We start from the raw sequence: 19,752 nt of genomic DNA, 5'->3' as shown, positions 1-19,752 counted from the left end.
AAACACATGTCCAATGAGCCATAATAAAGACAGAGGATATTCTCTCAAACAAATGTGGCATGCCCCACAATTTAGTTTTAAAAAATTCCTCACGCCTAAATCTTTAATAGTTTGGACTTTTGAAGGCAATCCCGCTTTAAAAAAAGAAAAGTCACCAGCGTTTTTTACAACTTAAATGCATTTCCGGCAGACAGGATATGATGTCACTGACATAAGATTGAGGAAGATGTAGCTTCATTTTATAAGTTCGCCTGGTCTGAGGTGGCAAAGTAAGCTCTGGCGAAAGAGGTAACATTCAGTAAAATTCGCATATTAGTGAATTTCGGAATAATGACCGTTCGCCAGAGTAAAAAGTAGTCTGGCGTTAGGGTTCTAGCAACAGTTTTGTTCACTAGCGAATTGTCCTCTACGCTGATGTCCATGCGGATGACATTCCTGGCAAATTTCCACTAGTGACTGCCACTTCACCCTTTAGTGAATTTGCCCCTTTGTCTTGGTGCTGCAAGCATTACCAATGCACCCTGTGTGAATCTAACCCTGCTAGATTTCAATTGGAGGTCAAGATCCACAATCATGTCTAGAACTCAAATACTCAAGAAAATACTGGATACTCAGAATCAAGTACCCCGGTTCGGTTTTAAGTTGGGTACGTAGGTTTTTGGAAAACTAGTAGGACATAACGTATTCTTGGAAGTCAGCAGGCAAAAAAAATTGAGTCTCAACAAGGTAGCCATTTAAAAGGTGTGTTTCCCAGAGGAGGGTTTATCCCCCAATTAAGTGCTGCACTTGGCTAATTGTTTTCTTGCAGCTGAGAATTTAACTAAGATTTACCTTAATTACCAATTACCAGTTGTCCACAAAACACTATTATACACTTTATTATAATTCACTTAATTTGTGTTAATTAATTTTTACAGGTTAACATTTGGCAGCTTTACAAAAATTGTACATTTAGTTCACAGAATAGATTTGGTTATTTTCATATCCATAAAAATTAGGTCATACACCAAAATTCCATTTGGACAGAACTAATTGTTACATAGAAGACATCTTCCCTTTACTTAGATCACATGGCATACATATAGTAATTTTCTTCGTATTATTTCACTAACAAGGTGAGTAATTGTTTAACAAATGTGTGTAGACCAAAAGGTAACCAAGAATTACTTGATATTTACCTAAAAAACACCTTTTCCCAGCTAGGAGGTTAGTATGTTTTTAAAAGAAAATTCCAATCAAGTTTTCCCGTTGCCACTCCCTAGTTCATGGCCATCACTCTGCGTCTTACATCACTGCGTCATCTCTAGATATGAGTTATTTTCGGAAGGAAGACAACAGTACATGCTTTCTGCCAAAAACACCTCTTTCTGAGTTAGCAGGCTCATAACCTAGAATATAGTTCTGCACACAGTCTATCAGCAGAATAATGGGAAGGTAACCAGATAACAGCTCCCTGACTAGGGTTGCCACCTTTTTTAAAAAAAACTTACCGGCCAGTGGTGGGGGGGCGGGAACTAAGGGGGTGGAGCGTGATGCAAAAAGGGGCAGGCTAAGGAATGTGCTGAGCCTAGGGGCCGAGCCTAGGATTGTGTCGCAAAAAGGGGCGGAGCCACACTGCACGGTGCCCAGAACTACATTGCCGGTAAATTTGTAATACCGGCCCCGGTAAAATACCGGCAGGGTGGCAACCCTCTCCCTGACACTTGCATTGCTAAACATGTTACCATGCCCACAACTACTGGTAGATATGAGAACAGCATTCATAAGTAAAAATCCAAGTCTGGCTAGCCCAAATTGAGTAGGAGAAACAATAGCCTATCTGAAAGTAGTTCCATTGTGAAGTGCTGGCTCTTTATGAAAGCACATGACCAGGCACAATGACGTGAGATGGCTGCCTACACAACAATATTACACTTGTTAGTTCAGTAATATTTGAAATGGTAGATTAAATTACTTACAGTGTAGTGTGATTAAGTAATAAACGATATACCACAAAAATCACGACAGAATCCCTTAAAGATTTTTAATACAGGGTTAATAAAGAATTTGATGTCGTCATTATGCAGATGGGTGTGATCATTACTGTAACTCCCACACCTTGTGTATTACTCCCTTCCCTTTAGAGAGTAAGCTCTTTTGCATAGGGCCTTCCTCACCTTTTGTATCGGTATTGATTGTGATGTATGTAACTCCATATGTTCTATGTATGTAATTCATGTGATTTAGTTGTACAATCACTTTACAGTGCTACTCAATATGTTGGCGCTATATAAATGCATGTTAATAATAATAATAAATAATGTTAAATAAATGACCAAAAAAGTCAAAATACGACAATTTCCTCTCACAAACACGTTTAATTTTTGGTGAAATTGGGAGAAGCTCTGCGGTTTTGCTACATGGGAAAAGTCCTTTTTCAGCTTCCTGGCAGAAGTGGCAACTCTTGAGCAGAGAATGCAAATGACTTATGAGGAAACATTTGGAGCTGAGGTGGCAGAGGGCACGGCACCAACACAAAGTTTTTTTTGTTTTTCATGAGTTCGCCAACAGAAGTAGGAGGCGCGAGCAGAGGAAAAACAAATTCGGCGCTAAACTACCGCGATTTACTCGTCACTCCTACAAGGCGGCTGCGTAAAGCGTCCTGGCGCTTCCATGTAGTCTTTGACGCCAGTCTCGCGCGAGGAGACATGCGGCGTTGGGATTTTGTATAAGATAAGAGGCTAGGCGCCTGCAGTTAACAGCTTTTATCTGGAGGTGTAAGTAGCGATGCGGGACTGCGGGCTGAATAAGGAAAAGCAGGGCTGTGGGGCAGTATGCGCTTACCTGCATTGTCGGGCCCCCTGCTGCCAGTGAGCTGCACACTTCGGAAGGGAGGGCGGGAGCTAAGGTTCAGTTTGAACTTCCCCCAAGCCTATCCAATCCCTATAGGCTTTACCGGGACTTAAACTTCTGTGCCAAAACGAGCATAGAGAAAGCTGTGTAGGAAAAGAACATGCAGATAGTATAACTCCCGCCCTTCTTTCTGAAATCTGCAGCTTATTAACAGCAGGGAGCCCGGGAATCCAAGTAAGTGAAGCACAGCCGCCCCCTCCCTTCAAACCCACACAGGGCCTGGGTCCACTCTCCTCCCCTGATGGCGGCCCAGGCTGGGGGTGACAGGCTGCACGTATGGGGCTGTTACATCTGTATTAATGACTCGGGGCCTGTGTTGTACCGGTGCCCTTGTTTCATACACTAGCTCGTTGCCATTTAGACCTCCTATTCCTTGCATGCTAATATAAGGTTTTAAATGGGGAGGGGAACTACCCAGCACCACCAGGAGAGGGACGAGTATCACATCTGTATGGCGTTATCATTGTTTTCCCCAACCTGGTGACATATGGTGTTCTATCATATTTGTCTTGAGCCTTTGGGGTCTCCCCTCCTCCTCCTGTGTGATGTCTGTGCTGCACAAGTGCCTTGTGTTTTTCCATTAGTCCTTTCTCCCATGCTCTCCTGCCTCCATATATACAGCCCTTTTCTTAAACCCTTGCCATATTTAAGAGGTGGGATAGAGTAAGCAAAAGGATAGTGACCTGGTGTGACCTGACCGCTACATAAATAGCCAACATGAAGCGAGGGCTTGATTGTGTGCAAGCTTCTCATAGCCTTCCCTGCCTGTGGTTAACAATAAACACATTCCTGGCTGGGTACAGGCTCAACATGTTTGTAGTAATGGGATTTAACACTAGGGTTATTAAAGGGAAACCAGACCCTGAATCCTTAGGAGCTTATAGAGCTCACTGGTGCCCAGTTGGCAACATGCGTGTTAAAAAGGTAAATTGATATGTTTTGGGGTTTTGCTATGGGTCCCAGTAACCCTTTTGAAAGTAGTGTCATTTGAAACATTTCTCGCTATCCCGCAAATACATTTGTACCTCCCAATGTCCCTCTCTCTAAAGTCTACCCCCGATTTTGTTATTTCCCCAACAATACATAGGTAATATGTTGAAACAAGACTATGCCCAGTGGTTGTCTGTTTTGGCTTTCAATTCACAGTGATAAAATTGGCACATTAATCATCTAGGCCAGGGATCCCCAAACTTTAGAACCTGTTAGCAACATTCAGAAGTAAAATGAGTTGGGGAGAACACTAGCATAAAAAAATGTTCCTCGGGTGCCAAATAAGGGATGTGATTGGTCATTTAGTAGCCCCTATGTGGATTGTCAATCTACATTGATGTTCTGTTTGGCAGTATACCTAGTTTTTATGCAGCCAAAACTTTCCTCCAAGCCAGGAGGTGAAAAAAGAAAAAAACACCTGCTTTGAGGCCACTGGGACATCTAAGGGGTTGTGAGTAACATGATACTCACAAGCTACTGGTTGGGGATCACTGATCTAGGCTGTAAATTTTCATGATGGTTCCCCAACCTGTGGCAACCCAGCTGGAATTGAATCAATCCCCAGCATCAAACTAAAGTCAGTGTTTGGGATGTATCAAGTGAATAACCTTGATAAAACTGCTGGTTGGACGTTGTTGAGTATTTGACTGAAGTTTGATTTGATTAAAAGTGGTGTGATTTGCCTGCATTTTGGATTGGTTTGGGGGCATTCCTTGCTTTGAGAAGTTCAGAGTAAATATATTTTTTTCCTAAGTTTAGATCCTCTTTAATTGTCATTTTGATTTATCCAGAAAGTATCCATCTTAACGATACTGTCTTGGTGGCCAGGTCTAAGGCAGTTAAGATTAGATAAGATAAGTTAGGATGTCTGTGGAGTATTTGCTCACTAGTAATTTTGAAGAGTTGGTCATGTTTGAAAAGTTGATCTGTTGATGTGAAAGGGCATAGCACAGTTGAGAAGCTGTGGACGTTGAACTTAAACACATTTTTTTTAACAAATCCAAAACAATAGCATAAAATAGATATGAAAAAACAAAAGAATGGTGTACAATACACAGTCTGGACATACAATAAAGGTATAGGCATTCAACCAGTATTCCGTTGCACATAACATAGGGCATTCTTAATTGTGTACGGGTTGCATCATCAACAGGAGGGTGACTTATCTAACCAAGGGGCCCATATCTACTCAAATTTAGTCCGGCAGACCAGAGTTATGTAAGTCTGGCAGAGATTTATTCACTAGGTTACCTTGGTATGCAGCCAAAGGTGCTTTAGTTCCCATCCAGTTCAAAACAACTAATTTCTTAGAGTAGTAAAATAAGGTCCTGGCAAAGGATCTTGTTTTGTCCAGTGGAAATAAATCTTTCACAAAGTCCGATAAACATACTTCTAAAATGCAAAGACTGGGGAACTGCAAGTTTTCTTCCGTATATATTGGACTAATTCCTGTAAACTTCCAGTGGTGGACTTTCCCATACCAAGTGAAGGAAAGAGGCATTCTTGTCTTGGCATCTAGGACAGGCGGCTGCTGGACGGCCACCCACCCTCTGTAATTTTAAAGGTGTTGTATAAATCTGGTGAAGGAACTTGAATTGAATCATTGTATCATGGTCCTATATTAGGTTCCTATATAAGGAGCCAGTGCTTCTTCCAAATGCTCGTCACTAAGAGTTGTAAGTAGTTCTACGCATTTAGTGTTTGCCCTAGCAAAAGGAAAAAGGGATTGTGTGCATCAATATCCTATATAGACATGATGTCAATTTGCTGATCTACCTTTTTAACATCCTATTAAAATCCGGTTTCATTTGTTTTGTTTTAGGTTGTATTTGTTTGGTGACCTGAGACCTGCCATCCTGACTTCTAGGATCTGATAACATGGCAAAAGATGTAAGTAATTCCAGATATTTTTTTCTCCAAGTTTTTGTATTTTTCAATAAAACTCTTCTGCAATTTAATGATCATATACGTTTGTCTGTTTCTCTTCGACTTGGCATTTAAACTTGGTTCTATGTGGCTTCTTCACCTTCAGTTGACTTTGCCTGCATGCCCATTCACACCTGTCCTATGTATTTATGTAGGCTTGAATCCAACTCCAGAAATATACATTTTTTTTTAACTATTTTTATCAAATGATTATATGGTGTCAGATCACTGAAAAAACCCCACACCTATTACAGTTCATAGTAAAAACAAACCAAATAATACCTGGTGAAGTTTCTCTGTCACAGAAAAGGTTTTAGAAATGTAGCGGAGCTCATCCGTGCAGCAGCGCAGCGTCTCCCCTTCCAGTAGCAGCTCTCGCGGTATCCCGATCACTTCATTCCGGAGCTAACAATTGCACAAAGATTAACCTGCTGTACGGCGCTGACTGAAGGATTCACAGGTGACGCACCTTGCTCAATAATAATGCGGCTTTATTGTGCACATCTAGTGAACATTTGCCAGTGGGTTGGTGAGAAAACCTACGCCTTTTGTGCCTTAACTCTCCCGGCACTTCATCAGATTTCTCTGTATCTGAGAAAGTAAATTTTTTAAAAATGGGAGTGATGACTTGCTGATGGTCCTCTACATCTGGCGATCTTGGGTTGTGTCTACAACCAATTGCAAAAGCAGTTACTGTCCATTGAATATTCACCTCTGTTTTGACTTCAGAAACATGGCTTGGGGTTGTTAAAGGGCAAGTCAAGCCCAAAATAAAAATTTGCCTAATAAAAGAAAACATGATTCTAAGCAACTTTCCAAAAGACATTTATGAAAACATTTCAGCACTGTTAAAAAGTTATTTGTAAAAACTATTGAAAGCAGCATTTGCTTACCTCCTGGCGGTTACATTTTAAACAATGTTGCAAAAGTATTCGTTCCCCAGCAAAGACAGGTCTGTTAATCACCTGCCTTGTCTTACATTGTATCAACAGTCTGATCCATAAGGGCAGAGAATAGAGAGGGGCAGACAAACACTTCTTTCACTAGCAATACATATGTAAATAACTTAAAAACCTTATAAAATTTGTAATGAATGTATATTGCAAAGTTGCTTAGAATTGTTTTTTCTTTTATGAGGCAAAATGTACTTTTTGGGTTAACATTCCCTTTAAAGCAAAGAAAACATAGATTGAGCACTTCAGTTACTTCACAAGGCCTACCTCATGACTAATCATAGCACACTGCAAACCTGACAAGTGGAAAAACACATTCATGCGATATTAGTCAGTGAAGTATAATATTACAAGGTTTCAAGTTCAAAAGGTTAATGTTTGATATTGGAAATGCTTTAGCGAGTGAAAGGTTGTGACTGGGGGTACCAAAATGCTTTCCTATGTGCAATAGTAAATCGCTGGTGGGAAACCATACTCGGTGCTTCATTTTTCAATGTTTCCTCATGAGGCATTTAGTCTTGTACATCTGTCTTGCAGGCCTAAGATTATATAAATGACCTTGATATTCAAACTTCCTTAATGACAAGAAAAAGGAAGAACTTGCTATGCCTATTTGCTTTCTAGATCTATATCAGTCACTCTTATCAATGTAAGGTTGAAATCACTTAAAGGACATATAAAGCCTACATTTTCCTACCATGTATGTAAGTTGAGCACATCTCCCCACCCAAATGTCATTATTTGTACTGCAAATATCCCCTCTGTTTGCCAGCATCATTAAATTTCCCTAAAACAAATAGCAGCTTTCACCCGGAGGTCATTTTCCCTCTGACACATCATCAGTGCATTTATATCTGCAAACAGCACATATGCGATGTCAAGTTCATGCAATTAAAGAGCACAGGCAAAATTTATTATGATAAGTCCTGCTGAGCACTGCAATAGTTGCTCAGGAGAGTTTCTTTGGGAAGCAGCAATGCCATCTCTTCATTGGCTGCTATACTGGAGGGTGTGTTTAGTAATCGGAGTTGAGAAGAACTGAGCATGCTCATGAGCCGACAGCCAAAGGAAACTTTAGAGGGAGGGGACAAAGTGGGTTAGAGGAGGAGAAAGGGGATGCTGCAGCCTTACTATTAACCTTTGAACAATTGGAGTGGCAGGTATTTAGAGATTTCAAAGAGGCTCTTCAGTGATTTTGCATGTAGGGTTTACATGTCCTTTAAGTTACATATTTATGTTATCAAAAGGTAGCTAGAAAATGTATAAAATACTATAGAACCCAATAGTAGATCCAATATTCTTATAGATAACTGTTTTCTGCAGGGGTACAAGAAAAGATTGATGGGAAATTGCTGAATAACCTGTTTATCCAAATGTATTTAACTTGTGTTAGTTTTCATATCTCTATGGTTGGTGCTCACTGGAAAATGCACATATTTTAGCCTGCTGCTGGCAAGGCTGCCTTTGAGATTAAAGGCTTTGCCAATCAATGCTGTATCGGATATATAGCTCACCAAGTCATTATTCACAAGCAAGTTTTTTTTTTTTTTTTTTTCCTCCTATGACAATGTTTTCCCTCTTCTATCCACCTCAATGTGGCAAACTGTCTATTTACATACAGCAGTCAAAATACGTATTGAACAAGTCAATGGTTTTCTCCGTAAATATATTCCTAATGGGGCTATTGACATGAAATTTACATCAATGTCTGTAACAACCCAAGTAATCCCATACATACAAAGTGGAATGGCATAGGGAATAACTATTGGGACTCTTGAATAAAAGGCATGGACAGCCAAGAAACCTGCTGAAATCTGTCGGTTCAAATTAATATCAGCTGGATATATTTTTGAGCTTTGGCACTGATAAAATGTCTTGTATGTTTTGTACTTAAAGTCTTTAAATTAACATGCAAAATACACAGCCCTGCCAGAATGTGTATGTAAGTGTTTTTGGCAAGAAAACAGACTGTAATGGACAGTAGTGGTTTTCTTTCCGAATGACAGGTGAAACTGGGTTATTTTTTTTATTTTTTTTGAGAAATATTTTTGCATGTTTTTACTCTTGATTCTTAAACTTTCATCCATTAATTATTAAACAAAGGATCAAGAGATACACAAAAACACTAAAAAATAAGACTTTGTCACAATGGCACTTTGTCACAATGGGTGGCTGGAGATTTGCATGAGAGAATATTGGAATTTTCTGCTGGATTTTTTTCTGCATGGATGATTTGTTAGACCAGAATTTCCTCATTGTTTAATTGTGTATTTAATCAAAACTGTATTCATGAAATGAATATGGTTTACACCTGAACAACCAAAGTGTGTATGCTTTTTCAGTAGTTAATAAATTAGTGATAACTCCATTCAAGGGATCTTTGCCAGTAGGTTATGTATATATTTATATTTGCCAGAATGCAAATTCGGCAGGCGTTAGGGAACGAAGTACCACTAGAGGCTATCTTCTTTGCTAGCGAAGTTATGCCAGCGACCATTAGAAAATCAGCGAATCTTCGCCCGATTTAGTCACTTCGCCCTTTAGTCAATTTGACCAGATCCAGGCTCTTAAGTCATGTAATTTTAAAGCTCTGGACAACTCAATGCAATATTATATTCAAAAATGTTTTATTTATTTTTATTTTTTTCAGATTTGAAAATACAAACTATGATTTAGTCTCTTTCTATACTCCCTAGTTTTCACTTGTGGCACTAGGAAGGCCTGCAAATATTTCTTCCACAACAGTCACGTGCCAAAACTTCTTTTAGACCCTAACATTCAGCCGGAAGTCTTATTTGCTGCAACTGCACTTGTGATCGGAATGTTTGCTTTTATAAAGTCTTAACCTCTTGTTTTCTATGCATGCCAGACTAGCTGATTTTTACATACTTTGGCCATACAGGTGCTAGACAAAAAACTGAAAAAAGTTGCTGAGAACAGGACCTGCTATTATGTGCCAACAATTAACGTTCATTATGGCTTCTAAAAAATATTTTCACAAATTTAATAAATTCAAGGGGTAGCTCAAATTTACTTTAATGGGGTTGTTCTCCTTCCAAGGCTTTTATTCAATTGTTTTCAGATAGTTCACCAGAAATAGACTTCCCAATTTATTTTGTTTTCTATGTGCAACTGTTTTTTTAAGATTGAAGTGTAAAGTTTCATTTTTCAACCTTTTAAAGCAGCTACGTTGATGCATTTAGTTGATACTTTTCTTATCTTTGTCCCTGCTGAGCAGAATCCCTTGGGTTTCATTAACAGCAACTATTAATTGATACAATAGTTGCTAATACTCCAGAGATGCTGCTGAAATCTGTATCAACTAAATGTTGCAAATATATAACAGTTTAGAATCTTCACCTGAATTACTGAACTGCCACAATGAAACACTAGAGACGGGGACAGTAAACTTTAAAGTGTTTGTTCACCTTTCAGATAACTTTTAGTATGATGTAGAGAATGATATTCTGAGCTTTGCAATTGGTTTTAATTTTTTATTATTCAAGGTTTTTGAGTTATTTAGCTTTTTATTCAACAGCTCTTCAATTTGCATTTTAAGCAATCTGGTAACTAGGGCCCAAATTACCCTAGCAACCATGCATTGATTTGAATAGGAGAGAGTCTTAACTAGAAGGATCAGTAATAAAAAGTAGCAATAACAATACATTTGTAGCTTTACAGAGCATTTGTTTTTTTAGAAGGGGATGCCGACACCTATTTGAAAGCTGCAAGGAATCAGAAGAAAAAGACAAATCAGAAGAAAAAGACAAATAACTATAAAACTATAAAAAAAAAATAATGAAAACCAATTAAAAAGTTGCTTAGAATTGGTCATTCTATAACATACTAAAAGTTAATTTAAAAGTGAACCACCTCTTTAAACTTAGATTTGGGAAACCGGTAAAAATGGAAAGTAATTTAAAAAAAAAAAAAAAAAAAAACTATTTCTGGAGAACAATCTGAAAACAACTCAAGAGTTAAAGGGTTTGTTCATCTTCCAACCTCTCTTTCAGTTGAGTTGTTTTCAGGTTATGTAATAACGTAATAAAGTTTGGATACTATGGGTTATTGCTCCTGGGCCAATCGGCAGGAATCATTCACTTGTGAAGATTTCAAGAAAAAAAGCTTTTTGTTTATGGGTTACTGCTCCTGGCCTTTTATTACATATTTGGGTTATTATGTAATAAGATCCTGTTCTTTTGGTTTTGTGAGGTTACATCATTTCATGTTTACGGTCAGTTTTAAAATGTATTTTTTCCTGTCAATTTGAACTTCTGTATTGCCTATTCTTCACAAGGCATGTCGTAACTTTTTTGTTTTGTTTCAACAGGCTGGTCTTATAGAAGCAAATGGAGAACTCAAGGTTTTTGTAGATCAGAATCTTAGCCCTGGAAAAGGTAAGACTATCCACACCCCACATTTGCTTCTCAGCGTGCCACTTTGAATTTGCTAAATATTAGCAATGCTAAAAAGAAACTTAGGTCCATTGCAATTATCCTGTGCACCAACTACACATTGTACTATTTATAAGCTGCTTAAAATGGGCTTCCATTTGCTTGCCTTCTGTCCAGCATCTGGTCTTGTCTAGCAAAATTATTTGCATTCATACACACCAGAAACCTGCACTGCTGCCTTGCTCTTTAAACACACCCTGGGCACAGCAGTTGAAGTAGGCCTGACTAAAAACTTAATCGTAAAAAGTTGAATACCACTGTGGAAAAGTTGTCCTATGTGGTAAGCATGCATAGTTATGTGAACTGAAAAAAAATCTCAATCTTTGGGGATTCAAAAAGAAAACAACCTTTTTTTATCTCTTCTAAAGGACACTTAACTAAAAAAAAACTTTTCTTATTGCTCCCAATCTATCTCTGTGCTCAAACAGCGTCTCTTATGGAAAACCAAAAAATGCTCCGTAACTTTGAAGGTATGTGAAGATTGTGATTATCAGTTAATGCCAATATGCTTTTTGGACTGTTTAATGAGTCCGCTAAAGTAAGACTCATGCATGTACTCTGAAGGAACATAAAAAACTATGACAGTCCTCATCAATAGCTGTAACTGCTCTGGCATTGCTTCCCACAATGTCTGATCAAAGTGAAAATACAATCCTTCCAAACCTGGCATAGCTGTATCTTTAACTATTGAGGTGGTGTTTCGGAATCCAAAAAGCTCAATAATAAACACTATCCTTCGGATGACATAGCAGACGTAAGTCTGTCTTACAGGTATTATTTATATTGGGTTATAAGTTACGAGAAGAGACTAAAGCCGTATACATAAGTTAAACAAGACTAAGGTTATATACATAAATTACATACTGTGGACTTGACTCAGCCAATGCCTAATTGAAGGGTAGACCGCAAAACAGGTATTTGTTTATGCATCATGATGGGGTCTTCCAAGCACTTTTTCAGTTCAGATGTTTTCAGATTGTTCATCAGAAATAAAGACTTTTTAATTGTTTTCCAACTTTTATCCTTTAGGTTTTTTGTTTTGTCTGGAAGCTCAGTAACTTCAGGTGCAGATTCTGAACTGATAACTTGCTACATTAGTTGATACATTTCTTGGCAACATCTGTGTGATATTAGCAACTGTTGTATCAAATAAAACGGTTGCCTTTAATGAAACTCAGGGATTCTGTTCCGCAGGGCCAAAGATTAGGAATGCATCAGTCGGCAATTTCCCCTGAGCTGCTTTAGAAAGATGCTTCAAAACTGTAACAAATAGAAGATAATTGAAATAAAGTCATTTCTGGTGACAACTTTAAAAAGTGTTAGAAATTGAATAACCCATATACGCATGCAGTAAGTTGATAGCAGGTGATATGTAGCTAGCTAGTTTATTTTATTTTCATTTTTGATGTAAATGATTTTCAAAGTGGAAATACATCTTCACGGATGATCCTACATCAGACATGCTATATCGGACAGTGTTATTACTGTATAGAAGTCAGTAACACTGTTACAAGCAGTACCGTAAGCAGCAGTAGTTTAGGCAATGCAGCTATTATATGCAATTCAAACAAACGAAAACAACAAAAGGCAAAAAGGAATAATAGAAGAATAAGCATAAAAGATAAAGTAGGAAGTTACAAGTAGAGTCCCCCACTAACCGCAATATTCATAATAAAAATTAACCTTGTCACTCCGTATATACTTCTTTCAGGCCTAGTAATCACATTTTTTTTTTTTTGTTTTGCTTCATAGCTGATCCAAGTGCTGATAACTGCTCCATTGTATAGATTACTTGTATTTTATTCAGAGTCTTTTGCCAAGTTATATCTGGCGTCAGCCAACTTATAGCTAGGCTCCAGTTTGCTGCTGAAAGGACATGTTTGGTTAAGTTTCTGGACCGTTTGCTTAAATCATTTATTGGGTAATTATGTAACGTCTCCCATGGGTTTAAACGAAAAGGTTATTGAAAAAATCCTGCAACATAGAGTGAATTTTTATCCAGTGCTGTCGTGCTAATGGGCAGTCCCACCATGTGTGAACTAGAGTACCAATATCTCCACATCCCCTGAAGCACTGGGGTGAATGCAATGAAGAGATTTTGTTTTTCCTTTGTGGAGTCCTGTACCATCTGGTAAGGAGTTTGTATGATTCCTTAGTAGCAACGTTCTCAGAAACCCCTTTAGTGGATGCCCAGATTTTATCCCATCCATTTTCTGGCAATGGGATAGGCAGGTCTTGCTCCCATATCGCACAATATGGAGGCTGTGATTGCGACAGTGTTATTTTTAAATAGATAACAGTTAGGTCCATAAATCTTTGGACAGAGCCAACTTTTTTCTAATTTTGGTTCTGTACATTACCACAATGAATTTTAAATGAAACCACTCTGATGCAGTTGAACTGCAGACTTTTAGCTTTAGTTCAGTCGGTTGAACAAAAAGATTGCATAAAAACGTGAGGAACTAAAGCCTTTTTTTTTTTTTTAACGCAATCACTTCATGTTAATGGATGTAGTTTGTCTTTGAGTTTTAATGGGGTAGCTTTGTGGGCTCTGTAATGCACTGTGAACTGGCTCTTGGCCAGTTATGGGTCTGTTTAAAAAAAGAAAATTGCATCTCTCTCTCTCTCTCTCTCTCTCTCTCTCTCTCTCTCTCTCTCTCTCTCTCTCTCTCTCTCTCTCTCTCTCTCTCTCTCTCTCTCTCTCTCTCTCTCTCTCTCTCCCCCTCCCTCCCTTTTCTACCTGCTTGCCCTATGAGGTGTGATGGTAGGCCAATAATAAACTGTACAACAAGGAAACTTAGGTTTTGCCTATTTTCTTACCCCAAAAATAGATCCCATATTATGGGCTTTTCCCCCCCCCCAAAAATTATGGTTTTTATTCATTTCTTATTTAACTCCCTGCTTATCTGGTAGATTAAATACACAAAATATATGGTGAAAGGACTATGTATACTGCTAAAATGACAGATTAAAGCTACTCCATGTTTGGTTCTTGTGAGGTAGAGAATTTCCCTGTTTCTCCCATTTAGCTCCAGAAAAACACAAAACGTTTGCCTTTGGCTCTGATTTCCTGATCCACAGGGTTTGTAACAGTAAGAATACTGTTTAAGCCTCGGTTTCTTTTCACATTATAACTCAAATGTATTCCCCCCCCCCCATACAAGCAATGGGACAGTAAAACTGAAAATAAAGAATGTGCCACTAGGTGTCACACTAATAACATTCCTATATAGCTTTGGTTCTTAGCACTGTATTTAGCATATTGCAGCTATTTTCCTGTGACTGCAGTCATGTTAAAAAATACTGTTATATGGAAATAGTTTGGAAATACTTTTTGTGGTCTTAAATTTATTTGCAAAAAATATAAAAGGATATTTATAATACATGTAATAACGGGACAATGCAATGCTCTCTCTGTATTTTTGAATATTTAAAGGAATTGTCACCTGAAAATGGTTTTTATTTTATTTTTTTAATTTACACAAAATGCATATGTTAATAGTACTCCTCCAGCAGAATTGTACATTGCAATCAAACAGATTTTTTTTATTAAAATATATTTTGTTTTGATATCTGACATGGTGTAGGACATGTTATCGGTTTCCCAGGTGTCCTCAGCCATGTGACTTGTGCTCTGATATCAGCCCCCCTTCCCCCCCCCCAGCAGCCTATCGACCGAATAGGGTCGGTAACGAGACAAGCTGGTCTGACTGCTTACCTTGTGTGTGTGTACTAAGGTTGACTGGCCCCTTCATTGTTCACATATCATATTTACACTAACTCCATGTATTGTTCACACCTCAGGCAGACTGTAGGATCAGCTCCAACATTGTCATTGTAATTATAGTACATATTGTTCATCTAATCAAGGTCCTGACTGTGCCTGCCCTGTGCTGCATGTTGGTTTGTTTGCATGTGGAAATAGTTCTTAGTGGGTCCCTAAGGTGTGTTCATTATCTTCTGGGTAACATGAGTTCTTTTGATAACATGGGTGTGGTTTAAAGTGGGAGCAGTCCACACTTTCCACAATCAGGCCTCCACCATGTAGCCCAGAAAAATTCTAGCCATTGGAACCACAGAATTTAGACAGCACTAGTTTATTTGAGAGCAGGCAATGGTATGATATCCTCTTCCCTATTATCCATTATCAATATGCATTAAGCTACTAAAAGATGCCCCCTTAAATAAAACAGAGATTGTTTGTCCATATATTGCAATGTGTTCAACTGCGTCAGTCATATCTGGTCTGGCCAGGCCTGCACAAAAAGTACAGAATCGGGCACAATGTCCTGAGCTGGCTGCCTACAAAACAATATTACAACTCAGCCTGCATGTTTATGATGGGCTGACAGAAGCAGGTACTCTCCATAGCCCCATCTCCATTGATCTGAATTAGATCCGCCTGCATGCCCTCACACGCAGTGAAGCAGAGGTGAGCCCAAATACTCCAAATGAGACATCTTTGGGCAGACATGCAAGCGGAAGCAGCTTAGATGAAAGGAGCAAGGGCATGCAGGCTGAGCGAGCAGTGGAGCCTTCAGCTCCATGTGCCCATAGCCTTAAAGGCATAAAATGAATCTGCCATCACAACCTAAATGCCCTCACCGTGAAGAACCACCTACACTGCTTTTAATAAAAGGTCTGTTTGTCTAGCCATAATTAAAGGTGAGTTAGGGACCACTGCATCTTTATATATTAAGTTTTGCTCTCATGGATCAAAGTTGTATTAGTTAAATGTGTTGATAGGTTTTTTTTTATTGTTTTATTATTATTTCTAGGTGTAGTGTCATTATTGACTGTCCATCCATCATCAGTCAGTTCCGTTGGAAAACAGCTGCTGCCGAAAACGTTTGGACAGTCCAATGTAAACATTTCTCAGCATGTGGTAAGCAGATAGTCATGTGTTTGTACTGATTTGTGGAAATCTGGGACTTTTGTTCACTTTCAAAGAAATCTTTATATATATATATATAAGTCCAAAGGTTTACACGCACACCGATGTTGATATAAATGTTACTTTATTAGGAAGTCATTAATTTATTGCATCAATAAAATTAATGACTTCCTAATAAAGTAACATTTATATCAACATCGGTGTGCGTGTAAACCTTTGGACTTTTGGATTTCACGATCTACACACAGCACCCGAGTTCAGTCCTTAACGACGAGTGCGGACCTTAATGGTGGATATATATATATATATATATATATATATATATATATATATATATATATATATCTATATATATATATATCTATATATATATCTATATATATATCTATATATATATCTATATATATATATATATAAAATAGATAATCCAGGATTCTGTTCGGTATTCAGCAAGGATTTGGCGTTTTTTAGCAGTATTCAGCCGTATCCTTGTGCCTGGCCGAATTGTGTTATGTACTCCATGATAGCAAGGTTTGTAGGTTCTTAGCCACTAAAACCACCCTAAATCATTACCTATTTACTGTTGTCCTTGAATATTGCTATGAGTTTTTTGTAACAACATGTGTTGATGTTGAGGATATTCTAGTTTTAGAAATGCAAAAGTATGGTGTACTTCTGCTAGCCAACAGTCTTGAACAAGGCTCAGAAATATATGGCACTGTAACTGATATGCAATAAAATAGCTATAAATTCAGTAACATCACTTAAAATGTGGTAAGCCACTGGTTGTGGATCATTGCAGCATCCACGTTTGAGTATTGAATTCATAGTCTTTAGGTCTGTACAGTTTACAAGTTTTGTGTTGTGTTTTTATATTTAAAAAAAAAAAAAAAGGTGCACGTGTTCTAAAAATAGTAAAAATGTGTGTAAACATTCACAGGGTGTTCCATGGGTTCTGCCATCCTATTCCAAAGCTATATTTGTTATATGTGCAGGAATTGATAGCAGTGATGCAAATCTGCATTTCCTCATCTAGTACACAGCAGGTCTACTGTTGTATGTGACTGTTCCAATTCTGCCAAAAACATGTAGTTTGTAGTGTAATTCTGCTGTTTGGTCTTTCTTCATATTAAAATTGCAGTTGAGCTTTTTATGGGAAGAAATATGTTTAATTAAACAGCACCTATTATCCAAGACAGCTGAAGATCTGCTAGAAAACCACATTTTGGGCACACCTGCTCTAAATGCAAGGAGTTTTTCATCAAGTTCAACCCCTCCAAATGAAAACGAATGCGTCAATAAATACATTAAATAACTTGCACAGTTTTTGTATAGCAGTTGATTATGTCCTCGTATTTAAACTGTAAGATGGCATTCCTTTTCACAAGGCAACATATTTTCACATTTATATTAATCTGAGAATTCTATCCCCATATTCTAAGAAAGCAAAATTATTCTGCCTCAGTATACCGCAACTTTCTTTGCTGCCATGTCATTTTCAGAAGTGAGCCTGTCAACATGGTAGCAGTGAAGAATGCTACTAATCGCTGCTTGTGATACAGGAGTAACTTATTTCTCCTGCAAACAAAGTGCTGTTTGGTTGGAGTTCGTGGGGGGGGGGGTGGATGGTGATAATACCCGGAGATTATAACAATAACCATGCGTGGAAGAGGGGGCGCACTATGAGGTCACCCTTTGTATCTGAACAGTGTCCAGTGCATATGGGGCATTTTTTTTGCATTATGTAAATAGTTGCACATTTTAGAAGTAGGACATGGGCAGCAGCAACTTTCTAGTATACATTGTTTTTAATTTTACAAGTTATATATTGGGGTGTCCTGGTATCCAGAAACTGCAAATTACAATTGGCCCATCTTTCAGAACTCGTTTTAGGAACATAATTCTAATTTTAATTACCCTTTACAATGCAATAAAAAGTCCCTTTAACTTGATCCTAAGCTGCATAAATCGATATTAATGTTTACTTTTTTTTATGGTGAAGGATTGTACCAAAGAGGTGACAGGCACTCACAGATCTCATTGACGGGCAAAGTAAAAGAATGAAAAACTTTATTTTAAGTCAACATAACAATTAAAACAGCCATGCACATTTTGTTCACCAGGGCACTTAATCATAGACTCCGGTCACCCCATGTGGTTACTGGTGAGCTAATCGACGTGTGTGGTTGCACACCAAAACCACTTACCAAAGATTAAAGGTGTGGTCCGCCTTTAAGTTCATTATTATTATTATTATGTTATAGAATACGTAATTCTAAGAAACTTCATTTTTTCATATTTTTAAATTGTTATAGTTTGAATATTTTACTTTTTCCTACTCCAGCTCTCGAATTACCCCATCTAAAAATGCTCTGTAAAACTACAGATTAATGTTATTGCCCTCTCCTATTCATATTCAAGTCTCTCGTTCAAATAATTGCTAGGGTAATTTGGGCTGATTGCTGAAATTGCAAACTGGAGAACTGCTGAATAAAAAGCCAATAAACTCAAACAACAAATACCGGTAATTAAAAGCTATTACAAGTTGTCTCAGAATATCACTCTGTACATCATACTAAACATTAAATCGAGGTGAACAACCACTTTAAGTTCCCTGGCACACGATACTGACTGCATTAAGTTTTATGTCTGCATAAATAGTTTGCCATTATTTTAGTTGATTTAGTCTGTGGGATCTGTGAATGCCTGACACCTCTTTAGTATAATCCTTCTCCTCCAGCTTTGGGTCTGGGCATGCACACCCAGCCCCCACGTGGTTACTGGTGAACTAATCGACGTGTTTGTAGTTGCACACTGAACAGCTTTTCTTGTATTACAATATAGTATGGTAATCCTGATTATGGAAGAAAACCCATATACCCCAAGTCTCTTATTTTCTGGATAATTGATCCCATGCCTGTATGTGATTTGTATCCAAAAAGCTCCTTAATTGCTACTTAATTGCTGACTTCATTTTAAATAAATAATTAAAATTTAAAATAAAAAAGGTCTCCATTAATAAAACAGTATCTTGTATTGATCATAACCAAGAAACAAAGCAATCCTCTTTGCTGTGTGTGTGTGTCTATCTATCTATATCTCTAGTGTATGCTTGGGGGACACAGGGAACCATGGGCTATAGCTGATGCCATTAGGAGGTAGGACACAACAACTGAAAAATTAGCTCCTCCTCCGCTGGCTATAGCCCCCAGCAGGCGGAGCCTACTCCAGTTTTTTGTTATGTCCTCAGGAGGTCAGGACATGTCATGGTTTCCCTCAAGAAACTTTTATTTTTATTTTTATTCTATTGTACAAGGAGTCATACCAGTCACCTACACTGTGTAGGATGCCTTGGCATATTTCTCCCATCGTGGGAAGTGTCTTTGGGGTAATTGCAGCACAGCTACTTCCATCCAGTTTTTCATATCACCCTCTCTCATTGTGCAGGAGGAGTGAACTGGCCAGGACACAGAAGGCTTCGGGACCCTGGGGGAGGGTAAGTATACATGATATATCCCCTAGTCCCAGGTGTATTATAACAGTAAGAGCCTTCATCCCTCCCCCCTATGACTGGAGGGGGGAGCGGACCGTCGCCCTTCTCCTCATAGCATCGATAGGATGCGGCAAACAAGGAGAGGACAGC

The 19,752-nt window shown here is 38.3% G+C and overlaps 1 protein-coding gene across 2 annotated transcripts in view; it reads left to right on the top strand.

Moving 5' to 3' along the window:
- Positions 1 to 2,600: 2,600 nt before the first annotated feature.
- The window catches only part of tfdp1.L (transcription factor Dp-1 L homeolog), a 39,908-nt gene continuing 22,756 nt past the window's right edge, over positions 2,601 to 19,752 (top strand). Inside the window, exons 1-4 of one of the 2 annotated variants that reach the window (XM_018245212.2) lie at positions 2,601 to 2,756; positions 5,705 to 5,772; positions 11,092 to 11,158; positions 15,994 to 16,100. In XM_018245212.2, the coding sequence (XP_018100701.1) occupies positions 5,761 to 5,772; positions 11,092 to 11,158; positions 15,994 to 16,100 (186 nt within the window). In that variant the 5' untranslated portion in view covers positions 2,601 to 2,756; positions 5,705 to 5,760. 2 annotated transcript variants of the gene reach the window in all.

This window comes from Xenopus laevis, chromosome 2L (assembly GCF_017654675.1).
Source record: "Xenopus laevis strain J_2021 chromosome 2L, Xenopus_laevis_v10.1, whole genome shotgun sequence".
NCBI classification, from domain to species: Eukaryota; Metazoa; Chordata; class Amphibia; order Anura; family Pipidae; genus Xenopus; species Xenopus laevis.
Note: the sequence above shows the minus strand (reverse complement) of the source record. Positions and strands in the feature narration are given on the sequence as shown.